The sequence below is a fragment of the Panthera tigris genome, chromosome B2, assembly GCF_018350195.1.
Source record: "Panthera tigris isolate Pti1 chromosome B2, P.tigris_Pti1_mat1.1, whole genome shotgun sequence".
In the NCBI taxonomy this organism is placed as follows: domain Eukaryota; kingdom Metazoa; phylum Chordata; class Mammalia; order Carnivora; family Felidae; genus Panthera; species Panthera tigris.
Window position 1 is genome coordinate 65,891,680 of NC_056664.1, and position 17,319 is coordinate 65,908,998.

General features: G+C 40.4%; 1 protein-coding gene across 1 annotated transcript; it reads right to left on the bottom strand.

The window, feature by feature from the left end:
* Window positions 1–9,405: 9,405 nt before the first annotated feature.
* Window positions 9,406–16,662, bottom strand: LOC122238671 (KH homology domain-containing protein 1-like). The gene is made up of 2 exons (XM_042986662.1): window positions 16,267–16,662; window positions 9,406–9,974 (listed from the first exon to the last, which is right to left on the bottom strand). Exons 1-2 carry the CDS (start codon window positions 16,427–16,429, stop codon window positions 9,775–9,777), a joined length of 363 nt encoding a protein of 120 aa, XP_042842596.1. The 5' UTR covers window positions 16,430–16,662; the 3' UTR covers window positions 9,406–9,774.
* Between the last annotated feature and the right edge of the window lie 657 nt (window positions 16,663–17,319).

Below are 17,319 nucleotides of genomic sequence, written 5' to 3' on the forward strand. Positions count from 1 at the left end.
TTAAATACCTCCAGGTGCAGCTGCAGCTTAAAGGGATACCAGTTAGTTGGTTTTTAAAAATAGTTCAGAAAAAAAGCCGGTTTAGGTCCTCCCCACCCATCTCATTGTTTATTTGTTTGCTTGTTGCTTAATAAAAATAAATGTGGTGGTTGTAAATAAATAAATATTCCATTCATGAGGGTAAACTCTTATTTTCCTCCCAGAAAAGACCTTCATTCCACCTGTGTTCTTAAAAGGAGAGTTTTGCTAGATAAACAGTCTTCAGTTGACTATTATTCTCTCTCAGCCCTTTAAAGTTCTTACAGGGTCTGGCTGCCATTACTAATTAAGATTTCTGCCTGGTCTAGGGTCACCTGGGTGACTCAGTTAAGCCTCCAACTCTTGGTTTCGGCTCAGGTCATGATCTTGAATTTCACAGGTTGGAGCCCACATGGGACTCTGCACTGAGAGTGCAGAGCCTGCTTTGGATTCTCTCTCTCCCTCTCTCTGTGCCACGCATTCCCTCACCCCCTCACGCTCTCTCGCTCTCAAAATCAACAAACTTATAAAAAAAGAAAAAAAAGATTTCTGCCTCATCTAATTGTTTTTCTCCTGAAAAGGCTTTATTATGCACAGAGGTGGGAAAGGACTCAGGACTCAGTCCTTGGCAGCCGCTTTCCTCATGGCAGCCAGGACAGTACTCAGCTCCCCTCTCTTCCTCTTGGCAGATGTGTGTCTCCACCTTTTTCTTGAACCTCTGGGCTTGCTTCCCCTTAGCTCCATGGTGAGCCAATTGTATGTGGCAAAGCTGCACACCTCCCAGATCGTGTCCCAAGTACTTGATGTGTTTGGTGAGGCCCCCAAGGCAGTGGTAGCTGTCCTCAGCTAGCTTCATGTTTCAGTCACTGTGTCCCTTGTTGAGGGTCACAGCAGCCATGGGGTAGCGCAGAGCCCCATGCTTCCTGGAAAGGTGGTCTAATTTTTTTTAATACCTGTGGTGCTTGTCAATATTTACCCCTCTTCATACTAGATTTTATCAGTATCTTCTTTGTTTCTTGGTAAGGCTTGCAAGAATTCTTCCTACTAATTTTTTTAAATAAACTTAATTTTTTAGAATAGTTTTAGATTTACAGAAAAATCTTGAAAATAATACAAAGAATACCCATTTACCCCACACCCAGTTTCCCCTATTTACATCTTATATTAATATGATACATTTTATTGTAATTGTTGAAAACAAGACAACAGGCCCAAAATGGAGTAGCTTATGCTAAGCACCACATCACCAAACCCATCAAACTGAAACTAAATTTAATTACAGTTTTAGCTCTCCCAGAAATGGAGTCTTAAATCAATTAGTCAGGAATCACCTGGTCAGCACTAGTTAAATAATGATAGACACCTGTCATCCCCTAAAGGATTAACTTTGTAATAACCAACTTGTTTTTTTGCCTAGTATAACTTCCTTGTTCCTCTTCCCTTTTGCCTATAAAAGTCTTTCATTTTGTACAGCTCCTTAGAGCTCCTTTTTATCTGCTAGATTGGATACTGCCTTATTCGAATCGATTTTTACTTAAATAACTATTAAAATTTTAATACGCTTTTTATTTTTTAACACAATTGATGAACCAATATTGATATACTATTATTAACTGAAGTCCATACCTCATTCTGATCACCTTAGTTTTTACCTAGTGTCCTTTATCTGTTCCAGGATCCCACATTACATTTAGTTATCATCTCACCTTAGGCTCCTCTTGGCTGTTAAAGCTTTTCATACTTTCCTTGCTTTAATTAACTTGACAATTTTGAGGAGTACTGGTCAGCTATCTTATTAGATGCCCCTTTATTGTAATTTGTCTGATTTTTTTTCTCAAAATTAGATTGGAGTTAATGGGTTTGGGGGAAGACCACAGAGGTAGCCTCCCACTTCATCACATTATATCAAAAGTACATACTATGAAATGACTTCACTTTTGACATTGACCTTGATCATCTTGCTGAGGTAGTCTTTGACAGGCTTCTCCACCAGAAAATCACACACACACCACTTCCCCTACTGTACCCTTGTAAAGAAGTCACCATGTGCAGTTCACAGCTAAAGACAAAGGAGGGGCCCCTGGTGGCTCAGTCAGTTGACTGTCCAACTCTTGATTTCGGCTCAGGTTATGATCTCACGGTTGTGGGTTCAAGCCCCACATCAGGATCTGCACTGACAGCACTGTCTCCCTCTCTCTCTGCCCCTCCCCTGCTCACTCTCTCTCTCTCTCTCTTTCCCTCTCTCTCAAAACAAATAAACATTAAAAAAAAAAAAACAGAGCAAGAAGTTAGTTGACTTCCTCAAGGGCATAGTATCTATATAAACTATTTGGAATTCTGCATACATTTGTCTATTCTTCCTCATTTATTTATTCAATCATTTATTTGCATCAGTATGGATTCACATCTTACTATCTTTTTTAAAAACCAGCTTTTGGGGGCGCCTGGGTGGCTCAGTCAGTTAAGCAGCCAACTTCGGCTCAAGTCATGATCTCGCGGTCCGTGAGTTTGAGCCCCGTGTCGGGCTCTGTGCTGACAGCTCAGAGCCTGGAGCCTGTTTCAGATTCTGTGTCTCCCTCTCTCTGACCCTCCCCTGTTCATGCTCTGTCTCTCTCTGTCTCAAAAATAAATAAAAGTTAAAAAAAAATTATAAACCAGCTTTTGGTTTTGTTATTCCTATTTTGTTTGTGTTTCATACTCCTTTGGTTTCTGCCTTAACCTTTTTTTTTTTTTTTTGCTTTGTTTCCTTAAGATTATTTTTTCTCATTTTTAGAGTTGAATGTTTACCTCATTTGTTTTCATTCTTTCTGATAGTACCTTCTTACTGCAGTACAAGGAGGGATCCACAACTTTCCCCCCCACCCCACCTCCATCCACTCAAGGATCCCTCTCTAGAGCTCTGGAATTGCTGCCCAATGGCAGCAGCCTCTTCTGCCAGGCTTAGATATCAGACTTTAGGTCTGCTCTTTGCTGCCCTTTGTCTTGGGATATCAGCCTCCTCCACCACTGGAAACCTTCCTATCAAAGACTGCCTATGAAGGAACTGCAGCTGCATTGTAAATATCCCACTCTGTAAATTTCCACAGGTTCATTTTGCCATAGAAAGACAACTGGTTACTTGTTATACATCTTCTTTTAAAGTCTTAGCAAGAATCCACAAGCCCTGACAAAGGCTGTACATTGACCCTAATAGTTTGGGCTCCATGCCCATTTGTGTGCTTATTACAATTGCTTCCTATTATTACTCTATTATTATTTTTTAAAGAATTATGACATTTCCAAATTTGGTCAATTCCTAGTTCCCAGACCTGATCCCAAAGTTAGCCACAAGATGGAATGCAATCTTATCTTAATTATATTCCTGTCTAGTTGTTTAAAGGTAATGAAAGGCCATTTGCCTCAGAGATTTTAGGCTGCTTCCAAAGTAGGCCAATCTTTTTTTTTAATTTCCTGTTAACAACCATACTTAGAGAAAGGGCAAAGAGAAAAACTATTAAGCTCATCTATCTATATGATTCAACAAAACCTTCTACTCAAGAAGGCAAGACTTACAACCCATTTAAGTAGCCAGGGAGAGTTCTGTACCTACTCCCAGACTTATCCTGCAGCCAGATAACACCAGAAAGATCCTGTTCCTTGCTTATTTAGTTTAGTTTTGCCTTTTGCTTTGCTGTGGTTTGTTTGTTTTAAGCAGTGAAGGAAAAACTTGGAACGCTGACAGAAATATATCAAAGGAGATATCCAAAATAGTCCCTTATATCATTTACATAAGATGATATTGGTAATAATTAGATATTACCCACATTAACTTCTTACTCTCGGCTCTTGAGGATTTCTTTTCTTGAACTATATAAAAATTCAGAACTATGAAGAACTATGAACTTCTTCCTCCATTTATAGCTGAAACCACAGTGTCACTCACAAAATCAACTTTTCATTTATCAGTTAAGGTACCAAGAGTTCTGCCTCATCTATTCTCTAAAGAAATATTACAAAGATGTGCATGCAGACCTTTTCATGACAAAAAGCAGTATATAAATATTTTGAAGAACTATATGGTGCTTTCACCTTCCCACTTTCCTCCTCCTGCTTGATAAAACTTGTCAAATCTCTCATGACATAAATCTTGCTTTCCTAGGTTCAATCAATGGCATTTTATCAAAACTGTCTTTGTCTATGATGAAGGAAAATACTTCAGACAGTGTGCTGAACTCTGAATTGTGTCAACCCAATCATCCTTCAAGAAAGAACCCAAGGCACCTGGGTGGCACAGTTTGTTAAGCATCCAACTATTGATTTTGGCTCAGGTCATGATCTCACAGTTGGTGAGTTTGAGCCCCACATCGGGCTCTGTGCTGATGGCTCCGGGCCTACTTGGGATTCTGTCGGTCCTTCTCTCTGTGCCCCGCCCACCCTCCCCTTGTTTTTTATTTTATTTCTCTCTCTCTCGAAATAAACTTTTTTTTTTTTTTAAAGAAAGAACCCAAGCTAAAGAGTTTGAGGCAGAAATCCCCCAGCTGTCAGAAATATGGGCCCTGCCTCCACTGAAGAGAGCTGCCTCACTAAGAAATGTCTTCCCAAGACATCCCACTATAACTACAAAGGGTCCTCTTTGTTCTGCAGAGGCCTGGATAGCTGGCTGATGCCATCATTTGGCCGGCATAAGCCCGACTTCTCTCTCTGCCGAGTCCTGCTTCCTTCCCCACCCCTCCACGGGTGTTGATCCCAAGAGTGCTCCCTAATGAACATCCTACACAATGCTACCATCTCAAAATCTCCTTCCTAGGAAAGTTAACTTGTGTTCATTACATCACGAGTGGTGGGGTACCTGGGTAGCTCGGTTGGTTAAGCATCTAACTCTCGATTTTGGTTCAGGTCATGATCTCATGCTTCGTAGGTTTGAACCCCACATTGGGCTCTGTGCTGATAGTGTGGAGCCTGCTTGGGATCCTCTCTCTCCCTCTCTTTGCCCCTCCTCTGCTTGTGCTTTCTCTCTCTCAAAATAAATAAACTTAAAAAAAAAAAAAAAAGAAGTGGTAAAAGAAAGGGGGTGGGCAATAGGACGGGGTTTGGGAGCTAGATCACTACTGCTTGACTAGTAATGATCCAACCATCATTAGTGGTTAGTGGAGTACAGATAGCCTCTGGCATAAGGCCATGATCCAATTGTTAGAGTTCCATAACTACTCAATTTGAATAGTGTACAATATCAAGGAATATGATGACAGTAGAATTAGGTGGCTACTAAGCTTAATTAATGCTCTAATCTAAAACAGTGATTCTCTGGGGGACCTGGGTGGTTCAGTCGGTTAGGCGTCTGACTCTTGATTGTGGGTCAGGTCATGACCTCACAGTTGGTGAGATTGAGTCCTACATCAGACTCTGCACTGACAGCACAGAACCCGCTTGGGATTCTCTGTCTCCCTCCCTCTGTGCCCCTCCCCTGCACACGTGCACACAGATGCACACACATTCTCTCTCTTAAAATAAATAAACTTTACAAAATAAAATAAAATAGTAATTCTCAACTTATTGGTTTTTTTAAATTTATTTATTTTGAGAGAGAGAGTGTGTGGTGGTAGGGGCAGAGAGAAGGAGAGCAAGAATCCAAAGCAGGCTCCATGCTGTCAGCACAAAGCCCAAAGCAGGGCTCTATCTCATGAAATGTGAACTCATGGCCTGAGCCAAAATCAAGAGTTGGGCACTAAACCGAGCCACCCAGGTACCCCATAATTCTCAACTTTAGAATGCATTAGAATCACCTAAAGGCTTGTGAAATGACAGATTGCTACACTCTGCCTCCAGAGTTTCTGATTCAGAAGGCAGTGAATTCTGAGAATCTGCATTTCTAACAAGTTCACAGATGGAGCTAGTGCTACTTATTGGGGACCACACTTGGCGAACCACTGCTTGAGAAAAATTCAGTGCAAGGCTGAATGCAATTAGCACAATTGATAGTCAAGTCATTGCTAGTAAAAAGGTTCCCATCTACAGCAGGAAAGCAGAAAAAGCTGAGTTCCAGGCCTTAATCAAAAGAGAGTATGACTAATTTGGATGTAAATTTTAAAAAATTTTTTTAAAAATTAAAAAAAATAAAAGATGGTATGGGGCGCTTGGTGGCTCAGTGAGTTGAGCGTCCGACTTCGGCTCAGGTCATGATCTCACGGTCTGTGAGTTCGAGCCCCACATCGGGCTCTGTGCTGACAGCTTGGAGCCTGGACCCTGCTTCGGATTCTGTGTCTCCCTCTCTCTCTGCCCCTCTCCTGCTCATGCTCTGTCTCTCTCTCTGTGTGTCAAAAATAAATAAACATTTAAAGAAAAATTAAAAAAAAAAAGAGAGAGTAGCTAAGGGGCATGCCTGGCTGGCTCAGTTGGTGGGGCTTGAAACTCTTGGTCTCAAGATGGTGAATTCAAGCCCCACACAGAGTGTGGAGCTTACTTTAAAAAGAGAGAGTAGCTGAGCTCCAAAGTTGAACTTCCAACAAAGGAAGGACTACTTTGCCAAGGTTGGAAAAGAATGGGACCCTGATATATAGGATAAGACATCTGGATTGATGCCCCTGAAAATCTTTGAGTTTCCATATTCCTGTGAATCCTCTGAGGCTGCAAAATTGCCTTATCTGAAGAGAGCTACCTCACCCAAGGTCATACTCCCTTCCTGGGGCAGGCCACATTCAATAATTGATCAATGTAGGGATACAAAATCTTGGTCCTCTTACCCCAACTCAGGACAGCTTAAGGCCTACTCCTGCTCCAGAAATCCCCTGCTCCAGAGATCCAGATGAGGCCTTCCTTAGGCCTGCATCTTAATTCACTTAGCTGGATTGGCTTCCTTTCCCTCCCCTCCACAGATGCTGATCCCTAATGAGCACCCTGCACATGGATAGGCTTAAAACACCTGCTTACCAGGAACCCAAACTGCAACACACGGTGAGGCAAGACTGCCCAGGGTTCCTGACACTCTCACTGACAGCCACTCACAGCTTCAGATCTGCCAGAGATAACTAGTTACCAAGTCTGTGTCACACAGTTCAAGTCAAAAGTGGGGGGAGTCAAAACTTGACATTGTCTGCTAGACTTTTTCACTCCTTACTTTATGGCAGGATGTAACAGAGTCAAAGTTTTACAAGCAGCCACTCTCCTTGTGTCCTGGCTCCTTCTAGAAAAGTAATAGAGACCAAATACTGGAGGGTAGATGATCCTAAGAACGCTGATGGGAACAAATTGCAGCTGCTGCTCTTGAGCCACTTTTTGTAATATAACTAGAAAAAATAATTTAGGTGTGAATTCATATTTCTTTTTTTCACTATATTTCTTATAGAATGAGGTATCATTAATCTTAAGACTTTACCACACTGACAAAACAGTCGGTGGAAAGAAAGGATAAGAGGAATGCATATTGATGACTTCTGTCCTGAGGAGGATTAGGCAAGGACATTGGCCAAGCATTAAAAAAAAAGAGAGAGAGAGAGAGAGGTGAAAACTAGTTATGAAGAGAATAGAGAGCACCAGACAAATCCAGGCAACTGGGAGTGCCATTTGAGATAGATGATCATGCAATATCACTCGGAATATGGAAAATGTCACTGTCTATGGAAAATGACAAGCTAATTCTAAAAGTATTTAGAAATACAAAGGATTAAGAAGAGCAGGACTCGCCTGTAGAGGAAAAATAAGAAGGTAGAGCTTTTTTTTTACTTATTAAAGTTTATTTATTGACTTTGAGAGAGAGAGCGAGTGCATAGTGGGAGAAGAGAGGGGCAGAGAGAGACTCCCGAGCAGATTCCACAATGCCAGTGCAGCACCCCAGGCAGGCTCCATCCCAGCAATCAGGAGATCACGACCTGAGCCGAAATCAAGAGTTGGACACTTAACCAACTGAGCCACCCAGGCACCCCAAGGTAGAGCTTTTCTACTGCATATTTAGACCCTTTTAGATATATATTTTTTTCCTTTTAGACATTTTTTAAATTGCAACAATTAAGACAGTGTGGTTTTGGTGTGAGAATAGACAAATACACCGATGAAAAAAGCAAGAAACCCTAAAATAGACTCACGAACATATGGAGACTTGATTTATAGCAGAAAAGGCACTTCAGAGAAGTGGGAGAAGGGTAGTCTTTTCATAAATGGTGGTAGGGCAACTGAATACATATCATTTAAAAAGAAAATTAAAAGGGGTGCCTGACTGGCTCAGTCAGAAGAGCATGTGACTCTTGATCTCAGGGTTGTGAGTTTGAGCCCCTTGAGGGATGTAGAAATTACTTAAATAAATAAAACTTTAAAAAATAAATAAGTAAAAAGGAAATAAAAGGAAGAAATGTGATCCTACCTCAAACTATACACAAAAAACAATGGGGAGGAGGAGGAAGAGAAGTGGTTGTGATGTAAAAAGCACAACACGAGGGATCCTTATGGTATCAGAACTGTTCAGAACCTGGACTGTAGTGCTGAATACACAAACCTATAGGTCAGAAAAACTGTATAGACCTGAATTCACACACATATACACACAAACACAAACAAATACAAATAAAACCAGGGAATAGGTCTGTATCAATATCCTGGTTGTGATATTTTACTACAATTTTTCAAAATATCTCTATTATGCATTGGTAAAGTGCACAAAGAATCTTTCTATGTTACTTCTTGCAACTGCATGTGAATCTACAATTATCTCAATAAATTTTTCAATTAAAAAATAAATTATAGATAAAGTATAGATTAAATGCAAAAGGCAAAACAATAAACTTTCTAGAAGACAAATAGGGCCTTATGACCTCGAGGACAGGAAAAATTTATTAAACGGGACACAAAAGCACCAACCACAAGGGAAAAAAATTGATAAATTGAAGGGCATTAAATTTTTAAAATATCTTCAAATGATACCATTAAAAAGGTGAAAAGACAAACCATAGAACAGAGGAAATATTCACAACACATGTGATGAACAAAGGGCTCATATCCAAGATATATACAGAGCTCCAACAAATCAGTAAGAAAAATACAGACAATCAAAAAGTGGGGAAGAGACAAACAGGCACTTCACAACAGAATAAAACTGTGAGAGGTGTTCAATTTTATTCAGGAAACTATGAAATAAAACAACTGTGAGACCCCATTAGTTTCCCATAGGAATAGTTAAATTTAAGATTGAAAATACTAAGTATTGGCAAAGATGCTGAACAACATGAACTCTCATATACTATGTTAGGAAAAGTGTAAATGACAACTTTAGAGGGGCACCTGGGTGGCTCAGTTAAGCATTCCCCCTCTCAGTTTCAGCTGAGGTTATGATCTCACTGTCATGAGTTTGAGCCCCACATCGGCTCTGCCCTGACAGTGCAGAGCCTGCTTGGGATTCTCTCTCTCTGTGCCCCTTCCCTACTCATGCTGTCTCTGTCTCTCTCAAAATAAATAAATAAACTTTAAAAAAATGACAAGTTCAGAAAATACTTTGGCATCACCTTTTAAGTTTCAGAAAACACACTACAACTCGGCAATTCTACTCCTAGGTATACCCAAATGGTATAAGCCCCTAGCTAGGTATGTATCTCTACCCCCAAGATATTTGCATTTGTACGTACACTGGGAGACTGTTACAGACTGAACTATGTCCCTCCCCAAAATTCATATGGTAAGGCCTTCTACCCCATTGTGATTATCTAGAGTAGGACCTAATTAAGGTTACATGAGGTCATAAGATCTGATAGGACTGATACCCTCATAAGAAAAGAAAGACACCAAAGCTCTAGCTCATGCACTCACTCTTGCTCTCTCTCTCTGCACACTCAGAAGAAAGACCATGTGGGATACAATGAGTAGGCAGCCATCGGCAAGCCGAGGCCTCACCAGAAACCAACCCTTGGATCTTGGGCTTCTGGCCTCCAGAACTGTGAGAAAATGAATTTCCGTTGATAAGCCTTCAGTCTGGTATTTTGTTCTGGCAGCCTTAGCTGACAAATAAGAAACATACAAGAATGTTTATTGTAGCACTCATTATAATAGCCCCAAACTGAAAACAACCCCCAAACCCATTAATGTTAGAATGGATAAATGAATTGTGGTATATTTATATAATGGAATATTATACAACAAGGAAAATAAATGAAACAGCTATAGGCAACAAAATGGAGAAATCTTATCCTGAATAAAGTTAGTCATGAAAGGAAACAATATGCATTCTTTTACTTTTACTTTAACATCCATTAAAAAAGAAAAACTTAAGTATAATGTTTAGGAATGAATGCTTAGGTGATATATAATTACAAAGACAAGGAAATGATTACCATACAAGAACTTTTGTTAAGGAGGGGAGGGACTGGGAAAGGCACAAGAGGGACTTCTAAGGTGCTTGTTGACAATAGTCTATTTTTTTTTTAACTTAGATGATAAACACATGGGTGGTCACATTATGATAATTCATTGACCTGTACATTTATTTGTGTTTTGCACACTTTCCTACTCATATACAGTAAAACCTTGGATTGCGAGTAACGTGTTCTGCAAGTGTTCCACAAGACGAGCAAACATTTCTAACAAATTTTAACTTGATAAACATGCGATGTCTTGCAATATGAGTAGTACCTGATACCAAATGTCACATGATCACAACTGAGCGAATGGCTCTTGAAACTCACTTTGATATACAAATGCTTTGGATTATAAGCATGTTTCTGGAACGAATTATGCTTGCAAACCAAGATTTTACTATATTTCACAATAGAAAAATTTTAAATATTTCTGGGAATGACAAAATATATTAAAAAAAAAAAAATCCTAGGAATTCACACTACAAATGCTCTCTCATATATGATGCTTATCATAGCAGAAGGCTAAAATTAACTAAATGTCCATCAACTAAGACCAGCAAAATAAGTCATCTTATTTTAATGTCATAATACAACATCTATATACTGAATTATTATTTAGCATTTTTTTCTTCTTTTTTTATTTTAGAGAGAGAGCATGCACAAGTGGGGGAAAGGGGCAGAGGGAGAGAAAGAGAATCTTAAGAAGGCTCCAAGCTCAGTGCAAAGCCCTATGCAGGGCTCAATCCCACAATGCTGGGATCATGACCTGAGCTGAAATCAAGAGCTGGACGCTCAACCAACTGAATCATCCAAGTGCCCCTGTTTAACATTTTTAAATGGTTTATTTCTATATGTACTAACATGGAAAAATCCCCAAGATAAAATTATGTTTAAAATATACAGATGAACATATGAAATGTGTTGCCACATATTAAAATATATGTGCATATATAAAATATGCATGTACAAACATATATTTATTTGGACATTTTAGCATCTTGTGGTGCCAAAAAGTAAGGGAGTACTAAAACAAAGGATGGATACATATTGAAACAACACACCATAGAAGCCAACCTGGACAAACTTCCAACCCAAAAGAAAGAGCCAAAGTTGGGTCAACTTGAGCAACAAAAATGATAGTATTGAATTATACCCCAAAAAAATTTTTCCCATGCCGCCTCCCCTCCAAAGAAATTGTTTCAATCCACAGTGCATACGAATATAAATGAATAAATTGGAGAGAAACAACTGTTAAGAAAGATTCCAATTAATAAATGTAAATGAAATGAGAGAAATAAGAAATCACTAAAACAGCACAGTAATCATTGCCTCTGACAAGACTTACCAATAGATGCTAAAATTAGTAAGTTTAATTAGAAGGTTTAATGAGAAACATGATATTTATATAGTCTCAGTGTATCTCCCCCCAAATATTTAACAATCACAAATGGAAAAACAGTAGGTTTACAGCACAGAATCTAGGCAAGTGATTTTTTTAGCCAAGTGATCAAGGTTAACATCAGAGTAGCACATACTGACATCATATATCCCCTGATATGCTGTAATGAGAAGAAAACATGGTTGCATCATCTCTGTGGCATCCTTCCCAATAATGCCCAATCAGCTAATCATTAAAAAACATACAAAACCAAGCCGAGGACACTTTACAAAATAAGTGACCGGTATTTATCCAAATACCATGTAAAGGTCATGAAAGACAAGGGAAGACTGTGGAACTGTCAAAGATGAGAAGAAACAAAGGAGACAAGACAACTAAATATGATGTGGGATCCTAAATTGGATCCTCAAACAGAAAAACTACATTAGGAGAGGCGCCTGGCTGACTCAGTCAGTAGAACATGCGATTTTCGATCTCAATCTCGGGGATGTAAATTCAAGCCCCACGCTGGGTGTAGAGATTACTTACAAATTAAAAGCCTTTAGGGTGCCTGAGTGGCTCAGACAGTTGAGCCACAGACTTCGGTGCAGGCCATGATCTCGTGGTTCGTGGGTTTAAGCCCCGAGTTGGACTCACCGCTGTGGGCGTGGAGCCGGCTTTGGATCATCTTTCCCCCTCTCTCTCTCTGCCCCTTCCCTACTCACCCTCTCTCTCTCGCTCTCTCTCAAAAATAAACACTTTTTTAAATCTTTAAAAAAATGTTTAAATATTTAAGGGAAAAAACTGCATCAGTGGAACAACTGTTGCAATCCAAATGATTTCTTAGTTTTGAAAAATGTTCTGTTATATAAAATGTTTACTTAAGTAGAAGTTCAGTGAAGGATATACTGGAACTCTAGTATTTTTGCAATTATTTTGTAAGTTTAAAATTAGCTAAAAATTTAAAATAAAAGTATAGATCAATGTATGAAATATCCTGCCACACATTAAAATACATCTGTATATGTACATATAAAATATGCGTATATAGACAGACATAATATCTCTTGAGTAGAGACTGGATGACTGAGGGGCAATAAATGAGAGGTTTACCTTTCTCTACATACCCTTTTGTATCTTCTGAATCTCCATGTACATGCATTACATATTTTTGAAACTAAATTATTTTTAAGCAAACTCTACACCCAACAAACTCACCACTCCAAGATCAAGAGTAACATGTTCTACCAACTGAGCCAGCCAAGCACTCCTTGGAACTAAAATTTTAAGTAAAATGAGACTTGAGTGGTTGCTACACTTGACTATAAAATGGCACTTAGCCTAGAAGCACCTAGGTGGCTCAGTCAGTTGAGCATATACAGCTCTTAATCTCAGCTCAGGTTTTGATCTCAGGTTGATGAGTTCAAGCCCTGCATTGGGATCCCTGCTGGGCATAGAGCCTTCTTTAAAAAAAAAAAAAAAGGCACTCAGCTTAATGATGAGTTCAGTTTTCACAGAACTACCCTATCAAACAAGGTCCAGTTTCCTTCCAGAATCCATCAGCTACAAATATGTCTGATCTGAGAGGGTTTTACTTTCCTTTAGGGATCTTAAAAATTTACTGAAATCCAAAGAAAGCATAAACTTATTTCCTGGTAATATTATTGCAACTCTGGGAATATATCATAAATATCATTATATATATAATAATGTATATATAATGATACATTCCTAGAGTTACATATATACAATATATATATTATATATAATATATAAAACTTATATTATATATAACTTATATATAATATATATAACATATATATTTTATATATATTATATATATAAAACTTGTGCTCCACTCAGGTATTAAAATAAGTACAGAGATAATGAAGAAACTAAAGTCTTGATACTAGCATTTCTCTAACTAGTTTTAATGAAACTGTTATAATCTATTTTGCACTCACTGTAATAGAAGAGCAAGACAACATAAAAGCCTAGATTCCAATTCTAACTCTGCCACTCACAGACTGTGTGACCATGGCCAAGTGGCTTAGTTTCTCTGTGTCTAAGTTCCAAGGGAATGACCTAAGCACCCATCTTATGGGCTGTTTTGAATATTGAATAAGATCACACATCTGAAACAGAACATATCTAGCACTTAAACTCTCAAATGTTAGCCAATGTATTTTGAAAACCTTTTGGCTCCTTTTTAAAGTTTTTAGCATTTAAGAGAATCTAAAATATTAAATTTGTGACTTAATTACATTTTAGAAGTTTCATTAAAAATAATCATTTTAAAATTTAAGCAAATTACATTTATAAATACATATATTTTGGGTTATTATGAAGGAGTATATATGTATTTAGTTTTATTAGAGAAATGTTAATAGTCATAGAATAAGTAATCAGATATCAAACAGGTATATGTAAGAGTATCCTTTCTCTTTAGGCAGAATGACTCTCCACAAAGCCTCCTGAATCCTCACCCTTCTGGCTTCCTGTTATGTATGTTCCTCCACCTCACAGGACGTGGTCCCTCCACCACGGCTTTGGGCAATATCCCTCTTGCTTTCACAAGGGCTTGAAGGCCTCAATTATCCCCTTCTGCCTCCAGATTGTTAGACTCTCCCTCCCATCGTGTCATCCCTACCCTGACCCAACATTCTGTCCTTTTCTACAGCAAATGTCAAGCTCCTTCTCCATTGCCAGCTATTTCTTTGCTCCCCACCTCAACAAAAAACTATCCAGGTTTTACTATCCAGGAGCTTCATCAGTTCCACTTGTCAAAGAAGTCTACTAGACATACTTCATGTGCATCTCCATTTAAGTCCTTCAACTCATTCCAACCTAGTTTCTAAGAACCCCAGAGTGGCAACTGAACTGTTCTACAAAAGCTAGCAGAAAGCCCTGGGCACACAAACCAAGGAGCAGTTCTTTGCCCTCATCTGACTAGACTACTAGGCAGTATTCCCAGCAGACAACTCCCTCCTTTAAACTCTCCACTTTTACTGGCAGAGAACCAGGCAAGAAAGGAGAGATTGATTCTACAGCAGGGGGGCATTGGGGAACTGCTCTGAAAAAAGTTTCACACGGCCCCCAAAAGTGAGAAGCTGAAAACATATTTTGAAAAATTTTGTCTTTCCCCCATCATAATCTGGAAGAAACACTGATCAACACAAAGCCACTGAAAATTATTTATTATAAAACCATTGAAATGGCTCTTAAAAGTTCGAGTTTGTACTATCAACAATAGCCAAAATATGGAAAGAGCCCAAATGTCCATCGATAGATGAATGGATAAGGAAGATGTGGTATACATATACAATGGAGTATTACTTGGCAATCAAAAAGAATGAAATCTTGCCATTTGTAACTACGTGGATAGAACTGGAGGGTATTATGCTAAGTAAAATTAGTCAATCAGAGAAAGACAAAAATCATATGACTTCACTTATATGAGGACTTTAAGAGACAAAACAGATGAACATAAGGGAAGGGAAACAAAAATAATATAAAAACAGGGAAGGGAACAAAACATAAGAGACTCTTAAATATAGAGAACAAACAGAGGGTTACTGGAGGGGTTGTGGGAGGGGGATGGGCTAAATGGGTAAGGGGCATTAAGGAATCTACTCCTGAAATCATTGTTGCACTATATACTAATTAACTTAGATGTAAAAAAAAAAAAAAAAAATCAAGTTTGCAAAAATTTGAACGTGACACAATTAAGAACAGATGCCCCCACACCCATCCTCATCCCCATCTTTCATGGCACAAAACAAAACTGGATGGAGCCTTGGCCTCCTATTGCCTGGCCAGCACCTCTTCTGCAAGCAATGTCATTCCTGTCCCGAGGTCAGCCACAAGCATGCTGTCTGGATAAGGGAATAAGGGATTCCAGACAGGCCCCAGCCTTAAACTGAGCTTGGAGGTCCCGGCAGAATTTAGCAGCCATCTAAAAAGTGGCTAAAAAGAAAGCAGCTGGTCATGTGCATGTTTTGTGGTGATGACCCCAGAGTGGTGGTTCTCAATCTTTGGCATGCATCAGAATCATCTGCAGTCTTGCTAAAACACAAGTTACTGAGCCCCACCTCCAAAATTTCTGATTCTGTGGGTATGGGATGGGCGCCAGAGTTTGCATTTTTTACAAGTTCCAGGTGACTCGGCCTCTGCAGGAGGGACGATGCACTACGTTTTGAAATCCGCTGGCCTAGGGTATCTAGTATATCCACAAAAGAGATTTGGCAGAAGCCTGACCCCTGAAGGAGCTGCCCAGAGAACTCACTGGGGACTTCTAAGCCTGGTGTGCACAGATATCCTAGATTTTCCACATTCAATCTAGCCACAGACTCCTTCCCAATCTCATCTCATTCTTCCTACTCAGGTGCCAGGGCCCACACCCAGGGATATTTAGATTTAGTGACTGTTTTCAGAACTGTCCCAGACTCTTACACTAAAGAAGTGGAGTAAGCCAGAAAGATACGGAAAGCGAAAGCCCCCTTCCCAGATCCCTGGGCAAATGAAGCTTTCCGCACCAGGGCCCCTGAAGCTACTCACCTCGATTTTGGCGGATCCGAAGCTGAGAAGCCATTGTCGTACTCAGGAGCATCGCAAGGTACTGGTAAAAGGGCCATCCAATAATGAAAATCAGTACTCCGCATCCCGGGATGTCTTTCGCCACGATTAAGACATCGAAGCACCTCTGGAATACCGTCAGCATTTCGCCACTCTGGCCTGTGAAGGAAAGGGGACGCTAAACCACAGCCAGGGACAGCCCGGGTACTGCTGCAAGGCCAGCAGGCAGGAAGGACCAGTTATGAGCTTTAGGTTAGGAAAGAAAGGAGCACTCGGGGTCAGAGTCCACCCAGGTTATAACAATGTACAGTTTTGAGTTTTTTTGGATCCAAAATCTGCTTATTGGTATAGCTTCCCACTCATGTTGATTCAGGGTGCTTTTAGTGCTGCTTCCGTCCGAAGGAGCATCCTTCCGTGAGCCTTGCTTTTCCTCCGGTCGGCTGGCACAGGCCGGTGGTGCAGCCCACGCACACCACCACCGTCTGAGCGTGGCTGAACACTGTGGTGATTTTGTAGCGCCCCGGGCACTTCAGGTTCACGAAGTAGAAGTTGGGGCTCTGCACCAGGCGCTGGGCGTGTTCTCGTATGGAGGTCGTCACCGTCGGCAAAAACCTGTATCAATGTATAGTTTAGAGTTCCAGGAAATCTCGAGGACCACTGGGTTAAGGCCTCCACCCTGCGAAGGGAGTAACGCAGGCAGGCACCCGACGATATGCTGACAACGGGACTTCGAAGGGCAAGAGCTTCGCACGCACGCAGCAAACGACGTCGGTAACATCCACAACTCGACACATATACGATCTCTGGGTTCTGACCGTCCTCTAACGGCGGTCCCCCGCGCCGGCGGGGAGCGCGGAGCCACATCCCGCCCCCCAGCCTCCGGGACCGGGAGTGGGGCGCTGTGCTCTCGCAGCGCGCCGGGCCCTCCCCTTCCGCGGCCGCTCCTCGCGGCCGCTCCTCCCACCCGCTCCCGCTGTGCTACCCCCGCCGACTCTGCCGCCCGCCGTTTCCTGTAGCCTCCGAACGAGCATTTCC

Bases quoted from the DNA above. Each gene is read 5' to 3' on its own strand.
- LOC122238671 (XM_042986662.1), bottom strand. From the start codon at position 16,429: ATGCTGACGGTATTCCAGAGGTGCTTCGATGTCTTAATCGTGGCGAAA. The intron at 9,975-16,266 runs GTGAGTAGCTTC...CTTATTTGTCAG, and splicing joins TCGGATCCGCCAAAATCGAG to CTAAGGCTGCCAGAACAAAA.